We start from the raw sequence: 19,718 nt of genomic DNA, 5'->3' as shown, positions 1-19,718 counted from the left end.
TTTACAATTCTGGCAAACTGTTTTACGTTGACATATTTGACTCTGAAGCAGCTTTCCTGTTTGCATTATGAGTGTATGTTTCAGATCAGTTATTCTGGAGGGTTTTACAGTTCCTACAGACCTTCAGCCGAAATCTACAGTATAGGATCAATCAAGTGTTTTTTTTGCAAAAATTGCAATTACAAAAATGCATCCAGAAATTTTACTTGTTAAAAACAATCACTACTTAAAAAAAATAAAAATAAAAAATATATATATAAACTTCTAAAATACGTATATATTATTTTATGACATTTTTTTGTTTATGACAGTAGTTAAAAAAGTTATGTATATATATATATATTTTTTTGTGTGTGATTGTGTGTATAGATAGATAGATCAGATAGAGAAAGAGATATAGATAGATAGAACCAGACAGATATAGATAGATAGATAGATAGATAGATAGATAGATAGATAGATAGATAGATAGATAGATAGATAGATAGATAGATAGATAGATAGATAGATAGATAGATAGGCTTCATTTTATTTTTATTTAAGCAAAATATAATTTATTATTTGGGGCATAATCATTTATTATTATTAAATCAGCTATGCCTGATTAACACACAGTGTTTTAACCATTTAAATCATGCACATAATAAGAGGTGCCCACAGTCAACAGGAAACGAGGCGATTGAGTGTCTCTGGATCTGTTTCAGTTCAAGGGTAAAGAGGGAAACGAAGAGAGCGAGAGACAAACAGAGGAGTGTCAGGTTGTCCTGTGAAAGCTTGTACCGGGACAGGAAGTTGACCTCGTTTGAAGAAGCAACTGGCTTCATTTAACAAAGACATGGACTTACTGTGGTCAACATGAAATCAAACTTAACCCTCTATTTAAACTCAGTGTTCGCTATTCCAAACATTTATTTATCAAACATTGATCTTAATCTGAAGTTTCAGCACTGATATTTCTTTCACTGTTCTTTCGCTCTTGCTCTATTAAAATAATTGATTCTTTTTGTTAAAGACTTTGTCTAGTTTTTCAGAGTGCGAACCATCTACAGTCTCTTCTACATTTTATTGGTTTTCACGCACCTGGACTTACAACTAGCCTTCATCTGAGCGCAACAATATTTCCTTGTCTTCTGTACACTCTTAAAAATAAAGGTTCATCTGTGGTTCCATGAACATCCATGGAATCTTTCAATTTCACAAAAGGTTCTTTATAGTGGGAAATGGGTTCTTTAGATTATTAAAATGTTCTTCACACTAAGAAACTGTTCACCGAAAGGTTCTTTGGGAACCAAAAATGGTTGCACAGAAGTGGTGTATCTGAAGATAAAGTATACATAGAAGTTTCCAGGAAGACTCACATTGGTTTAATGAATGTGAATAACAATAAAGCTACAAATCAGAATGTCAAACAACAAGAAAGGAGCCTCCCGAAATCACACAGACTGAGACGTGAACTGTTTGATGGGTCAGTGTACATACAGTACAGTTCCCATCATCCAACCCCTGTGTGACCCTCACCCAAACCACACCAAACACAGGCCTGTGAGTGATTATCACACACACACACACACACACACACACACACACACACACACACACACACACACACACACACACACACACACACACACACACACTCAATCAGCTCCTCTAATCAGGATCTAACCACAAAAAGGCCAACCAGGGGTCGTTAGGTACCTTTTCTGATGACATCATCAGACTCCTGTGGGTAACCGGAGATGGACCGGCACTGGCGGCAATACAGGGCCGTATATCACAGAGTTTCCCAATAACCGACTGTTCGTGGAACAGTCATTTATCAAATGAAAGGCCTAGCTCTCTTTGTGTGTGTGTGTGTGTGTGTGTGGACTCTGATATAAACATAAGTAATCTGTTGAGGTAGCTTTAGCAGTGACAGGGCAGTCAATCAGGCCTCCGTCTACATGTCAGCCTGACAGTTTAACAGTTCACGGGAGATTTATTAGACACGGGTCAGATCAAATAATATATCCCCAGTCTGCTCTTGTTTAGAATGACTTAGCTCTATTGATTAGACTCACCCGCGAGGCCCGGTCTGACATGGGCTGAACTCACAGGAAACTGAGCTAAATTGCCAAACCACAACATATCATGCTTTGATAATTCAATGAGATGTTCTTCATCTATCACACAGTGAACGGCTATACGGCGATTCTGGAAAGCTGGATCTTAAAGACGTCTCAAAGGAATAGTTTAGCAAAAAAAGGGAAGAAATTATGCCAAAACTTTTACTCTCATGACGTTTCAAACCAGACTGTGATCAAATAGCTCATTTGCATACAAAAATGTTAGTCAGTCAAGCTCTAGAAAGGACCCATAAAACCATAATAGAACTTTAAAAGTGGTCCATTTTAAGTATTTTTTACAGGTCAAAAATTTAAATAATCATGAAAATGAAAAAGCAAAGAGAAAAGATGTTTTTATTTAATATGTCCTCATTTTATTAATATATAGGTTTTCTCATAAGGATAAGTAAGTAAATTAATTAATTTAACTAATTAATTCAAATAAATAAATAAATAATACATCTAAAGTAGTAGTGAGTAGGAAAAAAAAACTTAATTACTTAATAGAAATTTATATATTTTCCAAATAATAATATTTTCAATTGGTGTAGTGTATAGTATACCAGTTTAAATTAGTATAAATTCGGTCTTAATGCATGAAAATATATAGATGCCTTTTAATTTTGGGGATGACGGTTCCTTGCACGAGGATGATAATACTTGGGGTCCGTAGCATTTTAAAAGATTAAGAATCCCTTTCAGGCGCAAGGCAAATCATTTTGACTACTAGTTTGAATAGTAATTTGTTTAATGTTATGAATTGTCCGACTTTCTGTTAACGATATCGTTTGGTATGACATCAAACGGATGTACATTTCCACTTAACCTCCACGAGGTCGATCACGTGAGCCTTTAAATTTATGTTGAGCTCCTGCAGCTATTTCCTGTTACATTACCCTGAAATAACACTGAAGCTTTGCAGTGGTGCCGTCGACAAGCAAAAGCACTGCAAGAAACCAAAACATTAACATTTAAATACATTACTAGTAGACACATTCTGTATTATGACATTTAGACAATGTAATCACTCCATAAGTACAATAGGAAAACGGTTCTGACAAGCTAAGATCACTATCAACCATTATTTGGATACAGTTCATTTCAGAAAAGCACACACACACACGCACAATGAGCTACGAATACAGACACTTTTCTACAGTTACTGACCTGCAGTGACACAGACGGACAGTCAAAGCCACGCAGACTTTGTCAGTATGGTGATGAATAGCCTACTCACAACAAGAGATTAGACAATAGAGTTGGCTACTAGTTAAGTTGTCACTGGTGTAAAATCACATCAATAACAAATGAATAGCCAAGGATCTCCCTCAAGCAAAGTTTTCTAAATATTTTTTGTCATATTTTTGATGACAGTAGTTTCCAACAGATTGATAAAGCAGCTTTATTGCAGTCTAAGTGTAAGTGTATACTATTTTGACATAAGCTATAGCCATAAAGTGATAGAAACATTTGCGAATTCTGCATGGGGAAGATCTTGAACTCCTATTTAAATGGCTGCATTTGAAAAATCGCCGAATAAGGATAATTATAAATGTGTACTATATTAATTTACTTGAACCATATTATTTGAAGGAAAATGCATTTATTTTTCCTATTATCATTAGCCTACTGATGTTGTTGTTGTGGCATCATGTCTGAGAAAACCCCTTACCCATGAAAATTACTGTAAACACAGATGTCTAGGCTCATTACTTGAATTACAAATTTTATTTGACATTGTTTTGTGTTAAGAAAACGAAATGTAGCCTACATTTTAAAACTAGCCTAACGTTATATATTTGACGTGAAACAACCGATCTGCGCTCGCTCAAACAGACTTATTACACCGACCATTTAATAAACTATTAGAGTTTTATAAAACTATAAAGTCTTTAAAGATTTTTTCAGATATTTAATGATTTCGTTATACAGCTACGTTGTTATTATGTGTTTTTAAAATGATTTATTTATTAATTTATTTAAATGCCAGTCACATTACAAACAATGAACATGTCTAGTCGGTTGTTATTTGTTGTATGCGTTGCGTAGCAGCTGCGCACAGCGGATGTCCTCGAGCACATTTCCGCAATGAATCCTGGGAGGAACTGCGTATTTGGCGGAATATTTGAACAATTTATACAAATCATCAATCCAGGCTCACGATGGGAACGAAAAGCAGAAATAATATAACACCAACTCTATGAAATATTTCGCTGTATACATTCCGAATAATCCAACAACATGGAGGGCAGACGCAGTCAGGATTCACAATGCGAGCGAACTGACATCGCCAAACTGACGCAGATGAAGTCGAAAGTAAACAGATTGAAACGGAGCCCGAAAGCAGCGACACTGAATCCCGGGCAGATCCGTAACACAGGTACCGAACCACCCGAAAAACACTCTTTATTCTGCTTTTCTGTGCTTTATGTCGCATCTAACTCATGTGTGAAATCACCAGCCTTTTCTATGAATGTTACATTGTTTATTCCCGTCGGAAAGTATTTAGACATTCCTGTTGTGTAACTATTTTCGTAATTTTGTAACGTATTTGTTATGAAATTAAACATTTTATTGAAATAGTAGACCAAACTTTAAGCAAAATGCTCTGGTCAAGTGGAGACCTCAACTTGATGATTTAACGTTACATTTATTTTATTTTATTATTGAATCGTGTTTTGACATTTTGTCAAATGTGGGCATGAAACATGTAAGATTAATAACATCGTAGGAAAGTCCCACATATAAAATCACTATGAAGTTTTTAGTTTCTGCATTAGGTGATTAATATGCATTGCAAAACCATCAGATACAGCCATGTTTCTTCACTAAAGCATGTGTTTTTGAAATGCCTGTGTTTTATAGCAGAGTTCAAAACACCTACACGTCCAGCAAGAGGCCAGTTCAGAAGCCTGATACCTGACGACTCCCCCAGCAATGATCCTGATTCTCATCAAGATATTATATGGGATACGACATCTCCGTCACCCGTTCGACATGGTAATAATGTCTATTTGTGCATTTTGAAATTCCTCTTTAAACATGCAGTATGACAGAAGTGTATTTATCTTCAGGTCGTGGACAAAGGAGAACTGCAAACGTCAGAGCGGTGGATATATCGGACATTGCCAATCGGATCGCTCCAAAGGTTTGCTCGAGGAGCGTGAACTGCTACAGTGCTTGTGTTTTCAGTTCAAAATATAAAAGTGTGTGTTTTGTCATTTCTTTTATTATAGAGTGGAAGACTAGAAGAAGTGGACTCATCTTTACTGCAGTGGATTGGAGACAGTGCCATTCCCTGCACACCGGAAGTACGACAACCCAAAGCCAAGCCTGTGTCGACAAAGTAAGCCACTGTTCTGTAGGAGGGGGAATCTTTAGGCTAAGTACTTAAAAAAAAAAAAAAAGAGTAATTTAATTTTTCTTTTCAAGAGAATCCATGATCAAATTTAACTCTAGAGATCGTTTTTGTTCCACCATTTCAATCCTGCATGTAAATTTAGCTCACATCACTTAACTTGTCACGGATTGATGATGTAAAACTCTGGACGAGTCTTCTTGCATGTGTCCGTTTTTAACGCGTCTTGATCGCTGTACAGTCTGATATTAATAACAACTGAAATCCCGCAGTGTGACATGGCTTACAGCGTGGATCATATACAGTCTGATAAACAAACAATCATAAAGGACTACTATAAATCATGCACATGACTTAAGAGTGTGTCTCAGTCAGCTCCCAAGTTCAGTAGTCAGGGCACTGATCAGGGAGTCATAAATCCCACAATGCACTGCAAAAATCCTCAATCCACCTTTTTCCTATGCCCCATGACGCTTTGCGTGAATGAAGGGTGTAACTTCCGTTAAACTGTAAAAAAATCAGTGAAGTGTTCACTCTATGAACACAATAGTATGCTTCTTTTTAAAAACTGGTCACAATGAGATGACATTATTCTTCTCATCGTTCAACCATCGAACATTAAAAGGAAATTTAAAAGTGTAAAAGCATCAACAAAGTACATTCAACAGACCATGATTAACCCTAAATGCTCGATTCTTTCCACAGCAATATTACAGATGGGTTAAAAATCACTGTGCTAAAATATATTTGTTTTATGTAACATACGTATTTTTTTTTTTATAATTGTATTCAATTTATTTATTGTGGAACTTAAATATAGGCTGCAATCCAAAAGATCTTTTTGAATTATTTGTGACAGGCACAAACAGCTTCACATTGTCAAATACTATAATGCCGCAAGGTGCGATGATGCATTTTACATTTTATGCATCAACTACCCATTTACAGTAAAAGGTACAGAAAAGTGCAAATGTATATCATATTAATGCATTTAGTTATTGTCCATATTCGTCTAAATTCTGCTGTTTTGTATGTCGCAGACAGAGCACTGTAGAAGATCTCATGCGGCTGGCGAAGCAGTTTGACTTCAACATGAGGCAAGATGAAGCTCAAGAACAGAGCTTGGATGAACCGGCTTCACATGGTGACCGATACACAACAGCTCACGTCGGTTCTGTCATGAGTTCTGCTCTCGAACCCAATGACAAGAAGCCTGTTGATAAAAGGGGGCTTAATCAGGAGATGGAGGATGATCTTGATTTACTTTTTGATGGGCCAACTCAGCAGCTCAGCGGACGTCTCAGTCAGGCGTCGAGTTTTCATACTCAGGTTGTCCCTGAGAGAAATGCTGTGAACGCCTGTGATTCACGAAAAGGTTCTTCGTTCTGTACGACAGCAAACAGTGACAGTAAGCAAGTTAATAATGCTGATGATTTTGATGACGATTGGAGCAGCGACGGTTTACTTGATGACTCTTTGCTATTGGAGATGACGCAAAACCCAGATCTGTTTGCTGTACCACAGCACAGTTCAACACAAAAACAAACTCACATGAATCAAACTGCCTTAAGTGTAATGGCAAACAAATCGCAAGAAGCTAAAAAGGATGTTAAATGTGGCACACTTCAAGGGCAAAAGGCGAAAAGCGAACAAACTCTTCAGCTGGACTCTCGGATCGAGGCGAAGCCTTGTGGAGGGTTGCCTAGAATTGGAAATCACATTGTAAATAATTGCACAAATCAGGTTTTTCCCATGAGTAAAGCTTTGCCAGTTGCTCCAAGCTGCTTTAATGCCAATCAGAACCAGCAATATCAGCACAAAACGCAAGTACGACAGCATCCGGTTATTCAGAATTCATCTGAACTCAACAATGTTTCCTCAACGCGCCGTTTCCATTCAAACACCAAAGAGATGCTGCCGTCCACCGGCCTCAGTACTATAAAACCCCTTCATTCAAAGCCGCCCAGCACGCACCAAAATCCAAACCCCGGAGGTATTGGACAAAGAGAAGAGGGAGCCGTTACAGGCCAAGATGGCTTCAGTGATGTTTTAGATGAAGACTTGGACTCCTTTTTTGCATCTGATGACATCTGGGATGACGGAGCCGAGGACGATGATCTGTTTTGTGAGGCGTGTGATAATCTTGAGGAGTTACCTGGCAAGTCTGAAACCCCAGACACAAACGGCCAACACAACACCACAAAAGCAGCACAAAACAAACCGTGTGAAACGGCTAGTCAGCAAACTGTATTTGCTCATCCTTATCCACCCAAAAGGCCGACTGTTAATGTTTCCATGTCCAGTGCAAACACATCAGCGTCTCTGTACGGGCAGAAAGCACATGCTGTGAATTCTGGGCCTACAGGACTCGGCTCTAATGTGTCATGTGACACAATGAGACCATCTGGCCCCTTAAGTAATGGGCCGTATAAATTTAAACAGGTGAGCAGCTCGTCACAGCAGGGTCACGAGAGGGGCGTGTTGGCCGTCCTCCAATCAGATGTGAGAATATCAGACAGTCACCAGTTCAAGAAGCCATACAGCGACTCGTTCAGGTCTGCGCCGGGCCTCGCCAAAGGTACATACTCTCTGTTTTATTATGGTTGCAAGTGGTTTTTAGGGATATGATCTCTTTAAATGTCTAAAGAACTAAATCTAGGTAGGCTTTCACTTAAATCAAGCACATTTTCCAGTTTTTCACAGGGAGAATCCCGATGCACGGATATCAAAATTTTGGCCGATACGATAATTCTTTATATTTGAAAGCCGATAACCGATATATTGGCTGATATATTGGCTGATAAATCTAAATCCAAATTTTGATATAATTTTTGAGAGCCTGATTACAAAAACAAGTCTCACCATTAAAAACCATGTACCAAGCACACAATTATAATGTTCTCATTGTAATGTAATGTTATGTAGCCTATATGACAGACTTGCACTGCACATGTTGCACTTTACTGTATTTTCCTTTTTCAAAGTGAATTCCAATCATTTTTCAAGCAATTCAAAACCATCGTGGCGAACAGTGTGCATCTGAAGTGTCTCAGCTGAAGGAAATAATCCATTATTTATCAGCTTTAATATATTGGCCAAATTTTCTTATCAGGCCGATGACTATAATATAAAAATTGAACATACACTACCGATCAAAAGTTTTAGATCAGGAAGATTTTTAATGTTTTTAAAAGAAGTATCTTCTGCTCACAAGGCTGCATTTATTTGATTAAAAATACAAACAAAAACAGTCATATTGTGAAATATTATTACAATTCAAAATAACTTTTCTATTTGAATATATTGTAAATTGTAATTTATTCCTGTGATCAAAGCTGAATTTTCAGTCATTACTCCAGTCTTCAGCGTCACATGATCCTTCAGAAATCACTCTAATATGATGATTTGCTGCTCAAGAAACATTTATGATTATTATCAATATTGAAAACAGTTTTTTACATTTTTATTTCATGATGCTATGATGAATAGAAAGTTCAAAAGAACAGCATTTATCTGAAATCTAAAGCTTTTGTAACATTAAACACTACCGTTCAAAAGTTTGGGGTCAGTAAGAATTTGAATTATATTTTTGGGGGAAAGAAATAAAATAAATCAATACTTGTATTCATCAAGGATGAGTTAAACTGATCAAAAGTTACACTAAAGACATTTATAATGTTAGAAAATATACTATTTTAAATAAATGCTGTTCTTTTGAACTTTCTATTCATCAAATAATTTTGAAAAAAAATTGTACACAACTGTTTTCAACACTGAAAATAATAATGAATGTTTCTTGATCATCAGATCATCATATTAGAGTGATTTCTGAAGGATCATGTGACACTGAAGACTGGAGTAATGAATTCAGCTTTGATCACAGGAATAAGTTACATTTTAAAGGTCCCATGACATGAAATTTTCACTTTCTGAGGTTTTTTAACATTAATATGAGTTCCCCTAGCCTGTATATGGTCCCCAAGTTTCTAGAAATTTCAATCGGTGTAAATCGAGCTTTTGCTATCTTTCTCTGCCTTTGAGAAAATGGAGGCTCAATCGGGCTGATCTTGAATCTCCTCTTTATGACGTTATAAGGAGAAAATGTTACCTCCCCTTTCTCTGCTTTGCCCGCCCAGAGAATATTTTCCGCCCAACAGAAAATGAGCTAGGAAGTAGGAACGCGCGTGCGATTTTAGTTTGTCCACGAGAGATATCATGACTTTTGAGCGAGCGAAGCATAATAATTGCTCAACAATTGGATGTACAAATGAACACTGAAGGGTCAATACAGAGCTGGGCTTGCTGAACGTCTGAAAATAAAGTCTGGATCACTCTCTTTGGCTCAGCTACACACCTCGGACAAGTAAGTTAACTAATGATATATAAGTGTGTTGCTTAACTGTTTATGGTTACATAGATTGTTACACGTAGTATGTGGTAACATTAGCTATGCAGCTATGCAGTTTATGTGTGTGAATACACACACTGTAACGCGAGTGTTGTACACTTCTTTGTTATTTGGATAACTGTTTTCGTGTTGGCTATATGGCGCGCGCGATATCCGCATTTCAAGATCGCAGAGCTTGATGTAATTGTAATAAGATAAATTACAGACGTTACAGATCTCTCGTGAAAAGGCAACAGTAGGTTCGCGTTAGCTACATGATAATAACTGTAAACCATCCGAATAAAGTACCGTATCCAGACATAATATTTTAAACTAACCATTCGGAAACGTCCTGCTGGAGCCGCTGAGTTGCAACTTCTTCATCCGTTGCTTCTCCATCTGGATCAGATTCTGGGTCAAACTGAAATGCTTGAACGACTGCGTGTCTTTGTGCCATTGCTATATCGAACGTAAACATGCATGGTACCGTTGCCGCAAGATGGTCAAGGCCACACCCACCCTCCACCTTGCCGCCTTTCTCCTCCTCATTAGTATTTAAAGCTACAGACACCGAAATGGCCCGTCTGAAGGAAGCTCATTCTGGGACTGGCTTGTAGTGGCTATAGAGCTCGGGCGTAGACGTTATGGAATGATGCATTGTGGGTAACGGCGGCCATTTTAGAGGCAACGCAGAAGCGTTCGGAATAAAGTAATAGCGTAGCCGACCGGTCTCCACCGGCACCGAGAAAGAAAGAGAAAAAGTTATGGGGCGTGACAAAAAAAGTTGGCTATACCGTATACTGACAAACTTAATAATGAAGCCAAACAACGCTACTTAAAAAAAAAAAATAGATTATAGGCGAATCGATCCATATGAAGTCTGGAGTAGGCTAATACCAAGCCTCAGTTTCCCTGATATTTTCCTACCTGGTCTGTGGAGTGAGCGCTTACACCTCCGATCCAGAGCCGGATTTACAATTTCCTGTGCCCTCGGCAACAACATTCACACACACATTTTAATTGTTTAATAAACAAATGTTTTTTTTTTGTCACAGTCGGCTGCAAAGATGAGGTTGACGATGCTGATTGGCGATCTTCGCTGTAAGTTAAGTGAACGCGCCAGAGAGAAATGCAAATTGCATACGGATTAACTTACATAAGCAGAGAGCTGTCTGTTTTCTTTCGTTTTGAATTGTTTGTTTAAAAGTAGACACTTTTAGAAAAGTAGAAACTTGTCACTGGAGGCTCACTTGCAGTTCACAAATGGATGAGTGCAAGATCTGCAGATCTACAAAGTAAACGCGAAGAAAACAATCGTTCGCACCGTGAACCAAGCATCAGTGGGGACACACACACACACACTTGTCAGATTCTGTGAGCTACGAAGCTTGTCTATGTGGGTTTGTTACACTTCAGGAGTTATTTATTATACGTGCAATAATCCACTGTTTTCGTCCGGTTGACGACCAGCGGCGACCCAAGCCATATAGGGAAAACTAATATGATTTATGAGGCGTTTGCCCTGTCGATCATGAGACCGATTACAGCAGTTCACAATACAGCAATACTGAACGATTTTCCCAAAAATAACCTAAATTAATGACCAAATGATCAACGTTACCTACTGCCTACTATACGCTACTATACAGTACATCTATTTCCGTACCGTGATTCCCACAATGCATTGCGGCGTGACGCAACGATCCCGAGCTCTATAATTCTGCACCGAGACTGAATTTTTGGAAAGAGATGTCAGATACAGTACTAGGGACCACTAAGGTCTATATTAAAGCCTACAAAAAGTAGCATGTCATGGGACCTTTAAAATATATTAAAATACAAAACAGTCATTTTAAATTGTCATAATATTTCACAATAATACTGTTTTTTTATTTTTTATTATTTTTTTTTATAGTTTTTTATCAAATAAATGCTTGGTGAGCAGAAGAGACTTCTTTTAAAAACATAAAAAATCTTACCGACAGTAGTGTATATCGGCCGATACAGAGATGGTGGCCAATATATTGTTCATTCCTAATATTTAGTCATTTTTATATGATCAATAGTAATAAACAATATTCACTACTACTGTCACACAAGGTCAATCATTTTACAGAATAATCATAGATTAGTTGACAACAGTTAGTTGGCCAATGTGCTGTACAGTTCTTAAACATGCAAAAATCAAACATCCATTACACCAATAGTATATATAATATAAATATATTATACACTACTGTTCAAAAGTTTGAGGTCGGTAAGATTTTTTTAATGTTTTTTATTTAAAAAATGTTTAAATGGCTGATAAATAATTAAACAGAAATGTAATATTTATTTAATCAAATACCCTTGTTGGAGTTATATTCACCAAATATCGGACTTGTCTGTTTATTTACAAACTCTCCTGAAGTGTTGCTTATTCCGTGTGTGTGTGTGTGTGTGTGTGTTTTCCGTAGACTTGTGTAAGTCTGAAGCCGTGAGGTGCAGTGATGCTGAGATCGAGAGGAAGAAGAAGCAGGCTATGGAGAGGCGGAGACTCAAGATGCTGGCCAATCAGAACCTCAGAGCTCCTTTCTGATACAGCGTTACTATGGAGATGTACAACAAAACAGACCCGCAGAGGTCTATGTCTATATAAAGAGTTACACTGTTTCTACATCACAACTAAAGCTGTTCCCATTATAAACAACAAACCTGTGCAGTTTCATGGATCTAATTGTCCTGCATCATGCCACTTGTTTGTGGACAATGTTACCAAAACTGTTGGAATAATGGCTTTTGTTGCTTTAAGGGCCATTCTTATGTGTAGAACATTTACATGCTGATCTAAGGTCTAATGTTTTGCCATTAACGTTTCTGTTTGGGCATCAGAGATCCTAGATCAACGTTTTGTTTTTGATAAACATGTATGATGACGTTCTCATTGAATCCCCATTGGTTACTAGAAAATCAGGAGGAGCTGCCCTTTCACTTCAGTCACTTTAATGCGAATTTGATGCATTTCTAAGTAAATTGTATAATAAATATTTCCTTCAATCTTTAATACGTAAAGGAAATCACTCTTGTTCAGTTTATAATGTAGAATAAATTTTAAAAATGTTGGATGGTTGATTTTTACTGTTTTTGTCAATGTATGAGTCTTTGTGCTAAAATAAGAAGCCCAGAATAATAAAGTGACTTCAAGTAAGTGATGTACAGTATTTATTGAGTTGGAACTGTCATTGTAATCAAGGGAATATTAAATAATTTACAAATATCCTGTATTTCATCTATATGCTTCGTTTCAGAGTCGCATCAGGAGCAGCAGATGGAAATGGCCAAACTGACACTTCATCATAATTCATCTATTTCAGGTTCTCCCGGTCATTTTGAACATTCATTTTGGAAATTTGGGTGCTGGGGTTTCCAGGCCTGTGACTGGTTGCATAAACTGCTAAGACTAGTCTTACAAGTCATCCAATTTTTTTTCTTTAAGACTGTTCATAATAACTAAGTTTGTTACATAAACAAGAAGATTGGTCTAATTTGGTACCAAAATTACCCCCAACTAACTGCTAGTTTGTCATACTAGTTCTTAAGACACGGTCGTAACATAATGGCTGTTTATGAAACTGCTCCACGGTAAAGTCAAAGAAATAAAGTCTTCTGAGAGATTTATTCAGCAAATGTGACTTTACATGATTTTTAAACATCCTTATCCTGTTATTTGCATTTTCAGATTGCCTATCTGACCAATACCACGTACTTAAAGGTAGGGTTGGCAATTTGGAAACTGTATTGAGCATTGATAGCATGAGTTCCCACCCTCCCTTCAGAGCGTCTCCAAAGCCACGCCTCCTTCAGGACACATGAACCCGCAGAGTCTGCAAAGTGTTAAACTACCTCATGTCTCAAAGCACATAACATTATAATAATAATGAACCTAAACAAATTACAGAGCTCTAGTTGTACCACCTGACTGCTGCAGATTATTTTTGGCGTTGATAGTGTTGACACTGAAACGCATAAACCCGAGTCTGAGGATGTGAACAGCTCCGGGTAGAACGTCATGGGTTGCCATCTCTTAATTACAGTTACGACGGCTTGAAACGCAGCATCGGCTGTTGTTTTGTTTCAGGAGGAACTGTAAAAGGCGGCTGCTGTTTGTGGGGCTCAGTGACTGACGTCTGTCTACAACTCTGCATAGACTTACAGAACGCGCAGATGACGTGTGATGTCGGCGCGAGCAGATGCGCAAAGATATGTAAATACACGTTGACAGGCAGGTATCGGAACGATTGGATGAGCATTGTTGGGTCCTGAGACTTCCACAGAAGATATATGTGCACGTTTTAATATTTAGACCACTTCTATTATTGATTGCTATCAGTCTGTGAAGAGAGTTTCAATCAGTATAGCAAAACGTATTTATAAAATAAATTGGCTACCCTGCCTTTAAGCACAAACGTGCAGGTAAAGGGGTGTAAGAGTGTGTAAGGCCTCTCAGGCGGGCTGTTTCTCATCATTAGCTGTCCTCGGACACCTGCGGCACACATGAGTGCCCCTGAAAGTCGAGTCTTGTTATCAGCCTGCCGGTGTGTAACTGTAGCTAGCGCACAGAACTATGAAAAGCCCCCGCGGCCAGGGATGCGGTTTCACCTGACCAGCGGAGCGTCCAGGCACTTACCTGGACCATGTGTTGACTGAACTCTGATGAGGACAGCATGAATAGGGCCTTCTGGTGAGCTTCATGTCGTACATGCTGAGATTAGTGTGTGTTTTGATATGGGGCTGACCTGAGGATTACATGGCTGAAGTCAAAGGTCTACATCTGTGCTTCATTAACCACTAGTTCGCTAACAAGTACACACAACACATTAGGTTGATGTGACTGCTATTAAAGCTGAAAAATGGTCTCAATTTGCAGCAGTTCGGTAGCTTGACACATTGTTGAGGCAGAACGTGTCTGGTGTAAAGTGGGCTTTAGAATTAGGCCTACATCGGCATGGTGTCGTCATTACAATCATGATTCCCAAGCCTGAAAGAAATCAACAATGATTTACATCTTTTCCCAGCAAGCAATAGCCGTCATTTCACTGTCTAGGTTAACTATAGACCCGATATAGTCCGGCTATGAGTGACCCACGTCTTGCCAAAATAACCTTGAATTTGGTTACATGTTGTTTTTGCCAAAATAACTTGCGAGATGTATGATATTCCATCATGTAAGCAATGTGCATTTTCATTTCTTTGTTATCTAATTGATGACTAGTTTATTCTTGGGCTCTGGTTTAGACTTCACTGACAGCCCAAATTTTGCCTTGTTTTAGCCTAGACGTCTGGGCTGTGTTTGGACGGCTATTAGACGTCTTTTAAACGCAAAATTGCTTGCTGGGTTGTCTGATTGGAGAATTTTGATTTGTGAGTGTAAGCTTTAATAAATTATTGGGAGAAGTCATGGAAATTCATTGGTCAGAAAGTCTTTGATGAAAAACTTTGATGACAGTGTTTTCTTTCTGTTTGTATTTTATTTAAGTCAATTGTCTAACTATTAACAGCTTTATATTTTTTTGACTGTTTTTGATATAATAATATATTAAAATAATATCACATTATTTAAAAAAATCACATTATGAAATAAATGTTTTTCTCCAAAACACATTGGGAACAATTATTTGCCGCCTTTTATTAAATTGTCATGATTCTGCCTTCTAGTCTTTGATTTCCCTGGTCTTGAGGCAGGATCATGACAGACCCATGTTTTATGTTCACACACATGGCCTTTTGCTGGGCCATGTGCTTGTGTTGTCTCGTTCCTCGCCCCGCCCCCTTGTTATCCTCATTTAGTCATCATTGCTTTACCCTTGTCACCTGTTTCCCTCATTAGTTTCTCCCTATTTAATCCCCTTGTGTTTGCTGTCCTGTGCCGGTTCATTGTCATTCATTGTGTGAAACAATCTGTGAGTAACCTGTTGAAAGTCTTGTCTAGAAAGAAGAGTTTGATCCTGTCTTAGCTGTTAGTTTATAGTCTAGTTTATTGTCTGAGTCTTAGTCTAGTGTTGTCAGTCTTGAATAATCCATCCTGTCTTGTTTTGCCCCCTCGTGGGTTTTGTTTTCCTGTTTATTCTGTCTAGTTGTATCAATAAACCGTGTATATTGCATACTGTCTGCATTTGGGTTCATCTCCTCCGCATCACCATAACATAAATACTTTTTACAACCTGCTTTTTCCAAGATAACAGCTCAGATGGACAGATGAAACAAGTACCCCATGTGTAAAATGAAATACTCTGCTGTATCTTTAATGCTGTGGGCCTAATTTTCTGCCAGAGGTCCTGGACATCTTGTTCAGATACATGGCATCATGGATTCGGTCAAATACCAACAGATAAAAAATCAAAACCTGACAGCCTGTGCTAGAAATCTTATAACGGGCCATGTTTGGATCTTCCAACAGGACAACGATCCAAAAACGAACATCAAAATCAAAACAAAAATGGGTCACTGAGCACAAAACCAAGCATCTGCAATGGCCATCCCAGTCCCTGACCTGAACCCTATAGAAGATGAGTGCTGAACTGAAGAGAAGAAGCGCCAACATGGATCTGGGAATCTGAAGGATCTGGAGAGATTCTGTATGGAGGAATGGTCTCTGATCTCTTGTCAGGTGTTCTCCAAACGCATCAGGCATTATAGGAGAAGACTCAGAGCTGGTATCTTGGAAAAAGGAGGTTGCAAAAAGTATTTAATAAAAGGGGGAAAATAATTGTTCCCAACGTGTTTTGGAGAAAAATTTGATTTCCCCCCCACTTTCAATTCTTTTACTTCAATGAAAAGTTAGATTTTTGCTAATTTCTTTTAATAAAATATCAAAAGGATTAACAATGCAGATTCATTTTTTTACAGCCATCTTTGATCATATTTACCAAGGGGGTGAATACTTCTGACCAGCACTGTATGTCATACATCTTTCCAGCATAGGAAATAAAGAAAGTGTGAATAATAACACTCTCATATATTTTTCTTATATCTCATAATTTGCTTGAATGTCATTGTAATGTCTGGTTTGTTAGTGAATCAGTTTTACGAGTAGGTTCATTTCAAAGCATCTATATCAACGCGGTTCACAAAATCAGTCCGACTCTGAGCGGTTTATAGTGAATCAGTATTAATTTGTATTGTTTTTAAAATCCTTATCATAAATGTCTTAAAACACATGGAAATTCACTGGTCAAATGTGTGGGAGCCCATAGGAATACTTGCAAATTCTGTGTAAGAGACCGCACCATTTATCCCCGTATTGCATTTTGTTGCTCCATTTAGAGCCTGTCTGGCCTTCCATCGCCAGCACATGGAGACGGAGAGCAGGTTTAAACTGAAGCAACTGGATCCTCACTGTCCTTTTGTCTGCTCGATAAACATGCTTATCAGCAGCCTGTGTTCAGGAATAAAGTCACCTGAGAATACACCTGAACTCCAGATGAACCCGCTCTCCTCTCTGCTTTACTCCGATTCTCTCAGTTTCATCAATTATTCTCCTTCCCAATCAGTACGGACACCGATACAAAAATACCGCTCGCTGTCCCAGACGCCGAGCCTGAGAAATGCCAACCTGTGAGGCCAAGACTATTGTCCTACTGGGGCACAGATTCTGGAAGTGGATCAGTGTCCTCTGGTGTGTGTGTGTGTGTGTGTGTATGTGTATGCATGTGTGTGGGAAATACCAGTCTGTCTTTCTCTCTCTCTCTCTGTGTGTGTGTGTGTGTGTGTGTGTGTGTGTTGTAATTGATAGATGTTCTAATTTGTCTGTTGTGCTTCACCTGATGCTGACTGATAGGGCTGGTCTTGAATCTCTCCTGCAGAAAGATCCAGTACGGGACTCGGTTTCTGCAAGGAAAAAAATGACGTGTTGGAAAATGTCTGTTGTAAGTTTATCCTGTGGTTTAAACAAAGTGTCATGCCATGTTAACACTTTTATTTTGATAGTCTGTTGACTATAAGTAGGCCTAACTTCTAACTCTCGTTAGAGTAGTAGACTGTGCTTAATATCTGCTAACGCTTTATTGTGATGCTCCTCCAACAGACACTCTACTGACTATAAGTAACTTTGCAACTACATGTCAACTTATTCTAACCCTACCAGTCTACTAATACTCTACTAACACTCTAATGAGAGTTAGTTGACATGTAGGTGCAATGTTACTTATAGTCAACAGAATGTGTTACCATCAACCATCAAAATAAAGTGAAACCAGTGTCATTACTAGGGTTTTGCATGTCAAATTTGTGGATTTTTGAGGATTTATTCTGAGTCATCAATTAATAGACTACAAAATGTGTTCTGTATGAATATCAGCACATCCATTTGTGTAATGTAAGCTGGTCATCCAAATATCTCTGATGTGGGCTATAAAGACACTCAGTAACACTTTTAGGGTACAATTCTCACTATGAACTAGTTGCTTATTAACATGCATATTACTAGGATATTGGCCGTTTATTAGTTCTTATAAAGCACATATTAATGCCTTATTCTGCATGACCATATTCTACATCCTTAATCCTACCATACCTAAACTTAACAACCACCTTACTAACTATTAATAAGCAGTAATTAGGAGTTTACTGAGGCAAAATTCATAGTTAATATTAAGAAATGGACCCTAATCTAAAGTGTGACCAGAAACTGATCCTCTTGTCTAACGGCTAACGTTAGTTTAAACAAGCTAAGACTAACAAACCAACTTTGGCTGTTTTAACTTAAACGTCTTTATCAGGGAAATGTGTTGTAAAGCAATAGACTACTAAGATAACCTTCTGTTTTCCCAAAAGACACAACATTTAGTACCTTTTCGATTTGGTAATCGTTTCTTCAAAGGTGTAATTTCCGCCCGCTAGCGTCTCCTAACGGAATTGTAACGGTAGGTTATTTTTTCTGTAACCAAATTCTACCAACAATTTTTGTTGTTGTTGTTGTTGTAATAACCTAATCAGAACTTTTACAAAACGTTATCTAATGGTTTTAAGTGTCATTCTTATTATAACCATAAACTAACCACAAATTGTTAGCTGGGTTTCCCCTTTTGACTGCATCTTTGACTCACTCAACAACCTTTTGAGTTCGTTAGTTCTTTGTGTATCACTGACACCTAGCGGCAAACAACTAATATTACAGCTTTAAGACTTTAAAGTCCCCATGAATCCAAATTGAAGTTTTTTTTGGCTTGTAGTGTGAATATGTTAGTCTTACTGTTACCTATAAGCTTTTGTGCCTCAAAACAATGTCAAAATTCGCATTTAGAAGATAAAAGCATTCAAATCTACAGTCTCAGTCTCTCCCCCCAAATACGGATCAATGACTTTGATGACATCACTCTGCACTTCAGCTTCTCATCAGATTTTCTGTCCAATCAAATGCTCTCTAGAATCTAAAAAACTACATAATAAATAAACACTGAAGCTGCAGCTGAAATCAGTCACTTGTTCACACGATTACCATTTACTGCATGGCGTGGCACATATTAATGCGCTACATAGGGGATAAGGAGATTCAGACAGCGTAAATATGCTTTCCCTTGAGGCGAATAAAGTCTGGTTTCATTTAGTGTCCCGTGAACCGCCACAGCTTCGGTCCAGAGACACGATAGCACAGAGCGGATCATATGATTGAGTCCGCGCAGGCCAGAAAACGTATCGGACCCATTTTAATTCTGACCAGAATGCTCTATTTTAAAGCGATATGGAGGATTAGGAGGAGAAACGATTAGAGATTAGCAGGAAACTGCTGCTTAACTGAGCTCAACGGCTCTCGCGAGCTGTGATATAAAACGCTATTATTGGCTATGAGGGGAGGAGCTGTTCGATATGTCCCACCCTGTTTTCCGTGTTT

The 19,718-nt window shown here is 38.1% G+C and overlaps 1 protein-coding gene across 1 annotated transcript; it reads left to right on the top strand.

Annotated features, from left to right (window-relative positions):
- Nucleotides 1–4,192: 4,192 nt before the first annotated feature.
- etaa1a (ETAA1 activator of ATR kinase a) lies at nucleotides 4,193–13,035 on the top strand. The gene is made up of 6 exons (XM_084105868.1): nucleotides 4,193–4,485; nucleotides 4,971–5,105; nucleotides 5,180–5,253; nucleotides 5,342–5,451; nucleotides 6,504–8,041; nucleotides 12,307–13,035. Exons 1-6 carry the CDS (start codon nucleotides 4,347–4,349, stop codon nucleotides 12,426–12,428), a joined length of 2,118 nt encoding a protein of 705 aa, XP_083961994.1. The 5' UTR covers nucleotides 4,193–4,346; the 3' UTR covers nucleotides 12,429–13,035.
- The last annotated feature ends 6,683 nt before the right edge of the window (nucleotides 13,036–19,718 follow it).

This window comes from Abramis brama (genome assembly GCF_963993115.1).
Source record: "Abramis brama genome assembly, chromosome: 2".
Lineage (NCBI taxonomy): Eukaryota > Metazoa > Chordata > Actinopteri > Cypriniformes > Leuciscidae > Abramis > Abramis brama.
Note: the sequence above shows the minus strand (reverse complement) of the source record. Positions and strands in the feature narration are given on the sequence as shown.

Bases quoted from the DNA above. Each gene is read 5' to 3' on its own strand.
- etaa1a (XM_084105868.1), top strand. From the start codon at position 4,347: ATGGAGGGCAGACGCAGTCAGGATTCACAATGCGAGCGAACTGACATC. The intron at 4,486-4,970 runs GTACCGAACCAC...TGTGTTTTATAG, and splicing joins CGGGCAGATCCGTAACACAG to CAGAGTTCAAAACACCTACA. The intron at 5,452-6,503 runs GTAAGCCACTGT...TGTATGTCGCAG, and splicing joins GCCAAGCCTGTGTCGACAAA to ACAGAGCACTGTAGAAGATC.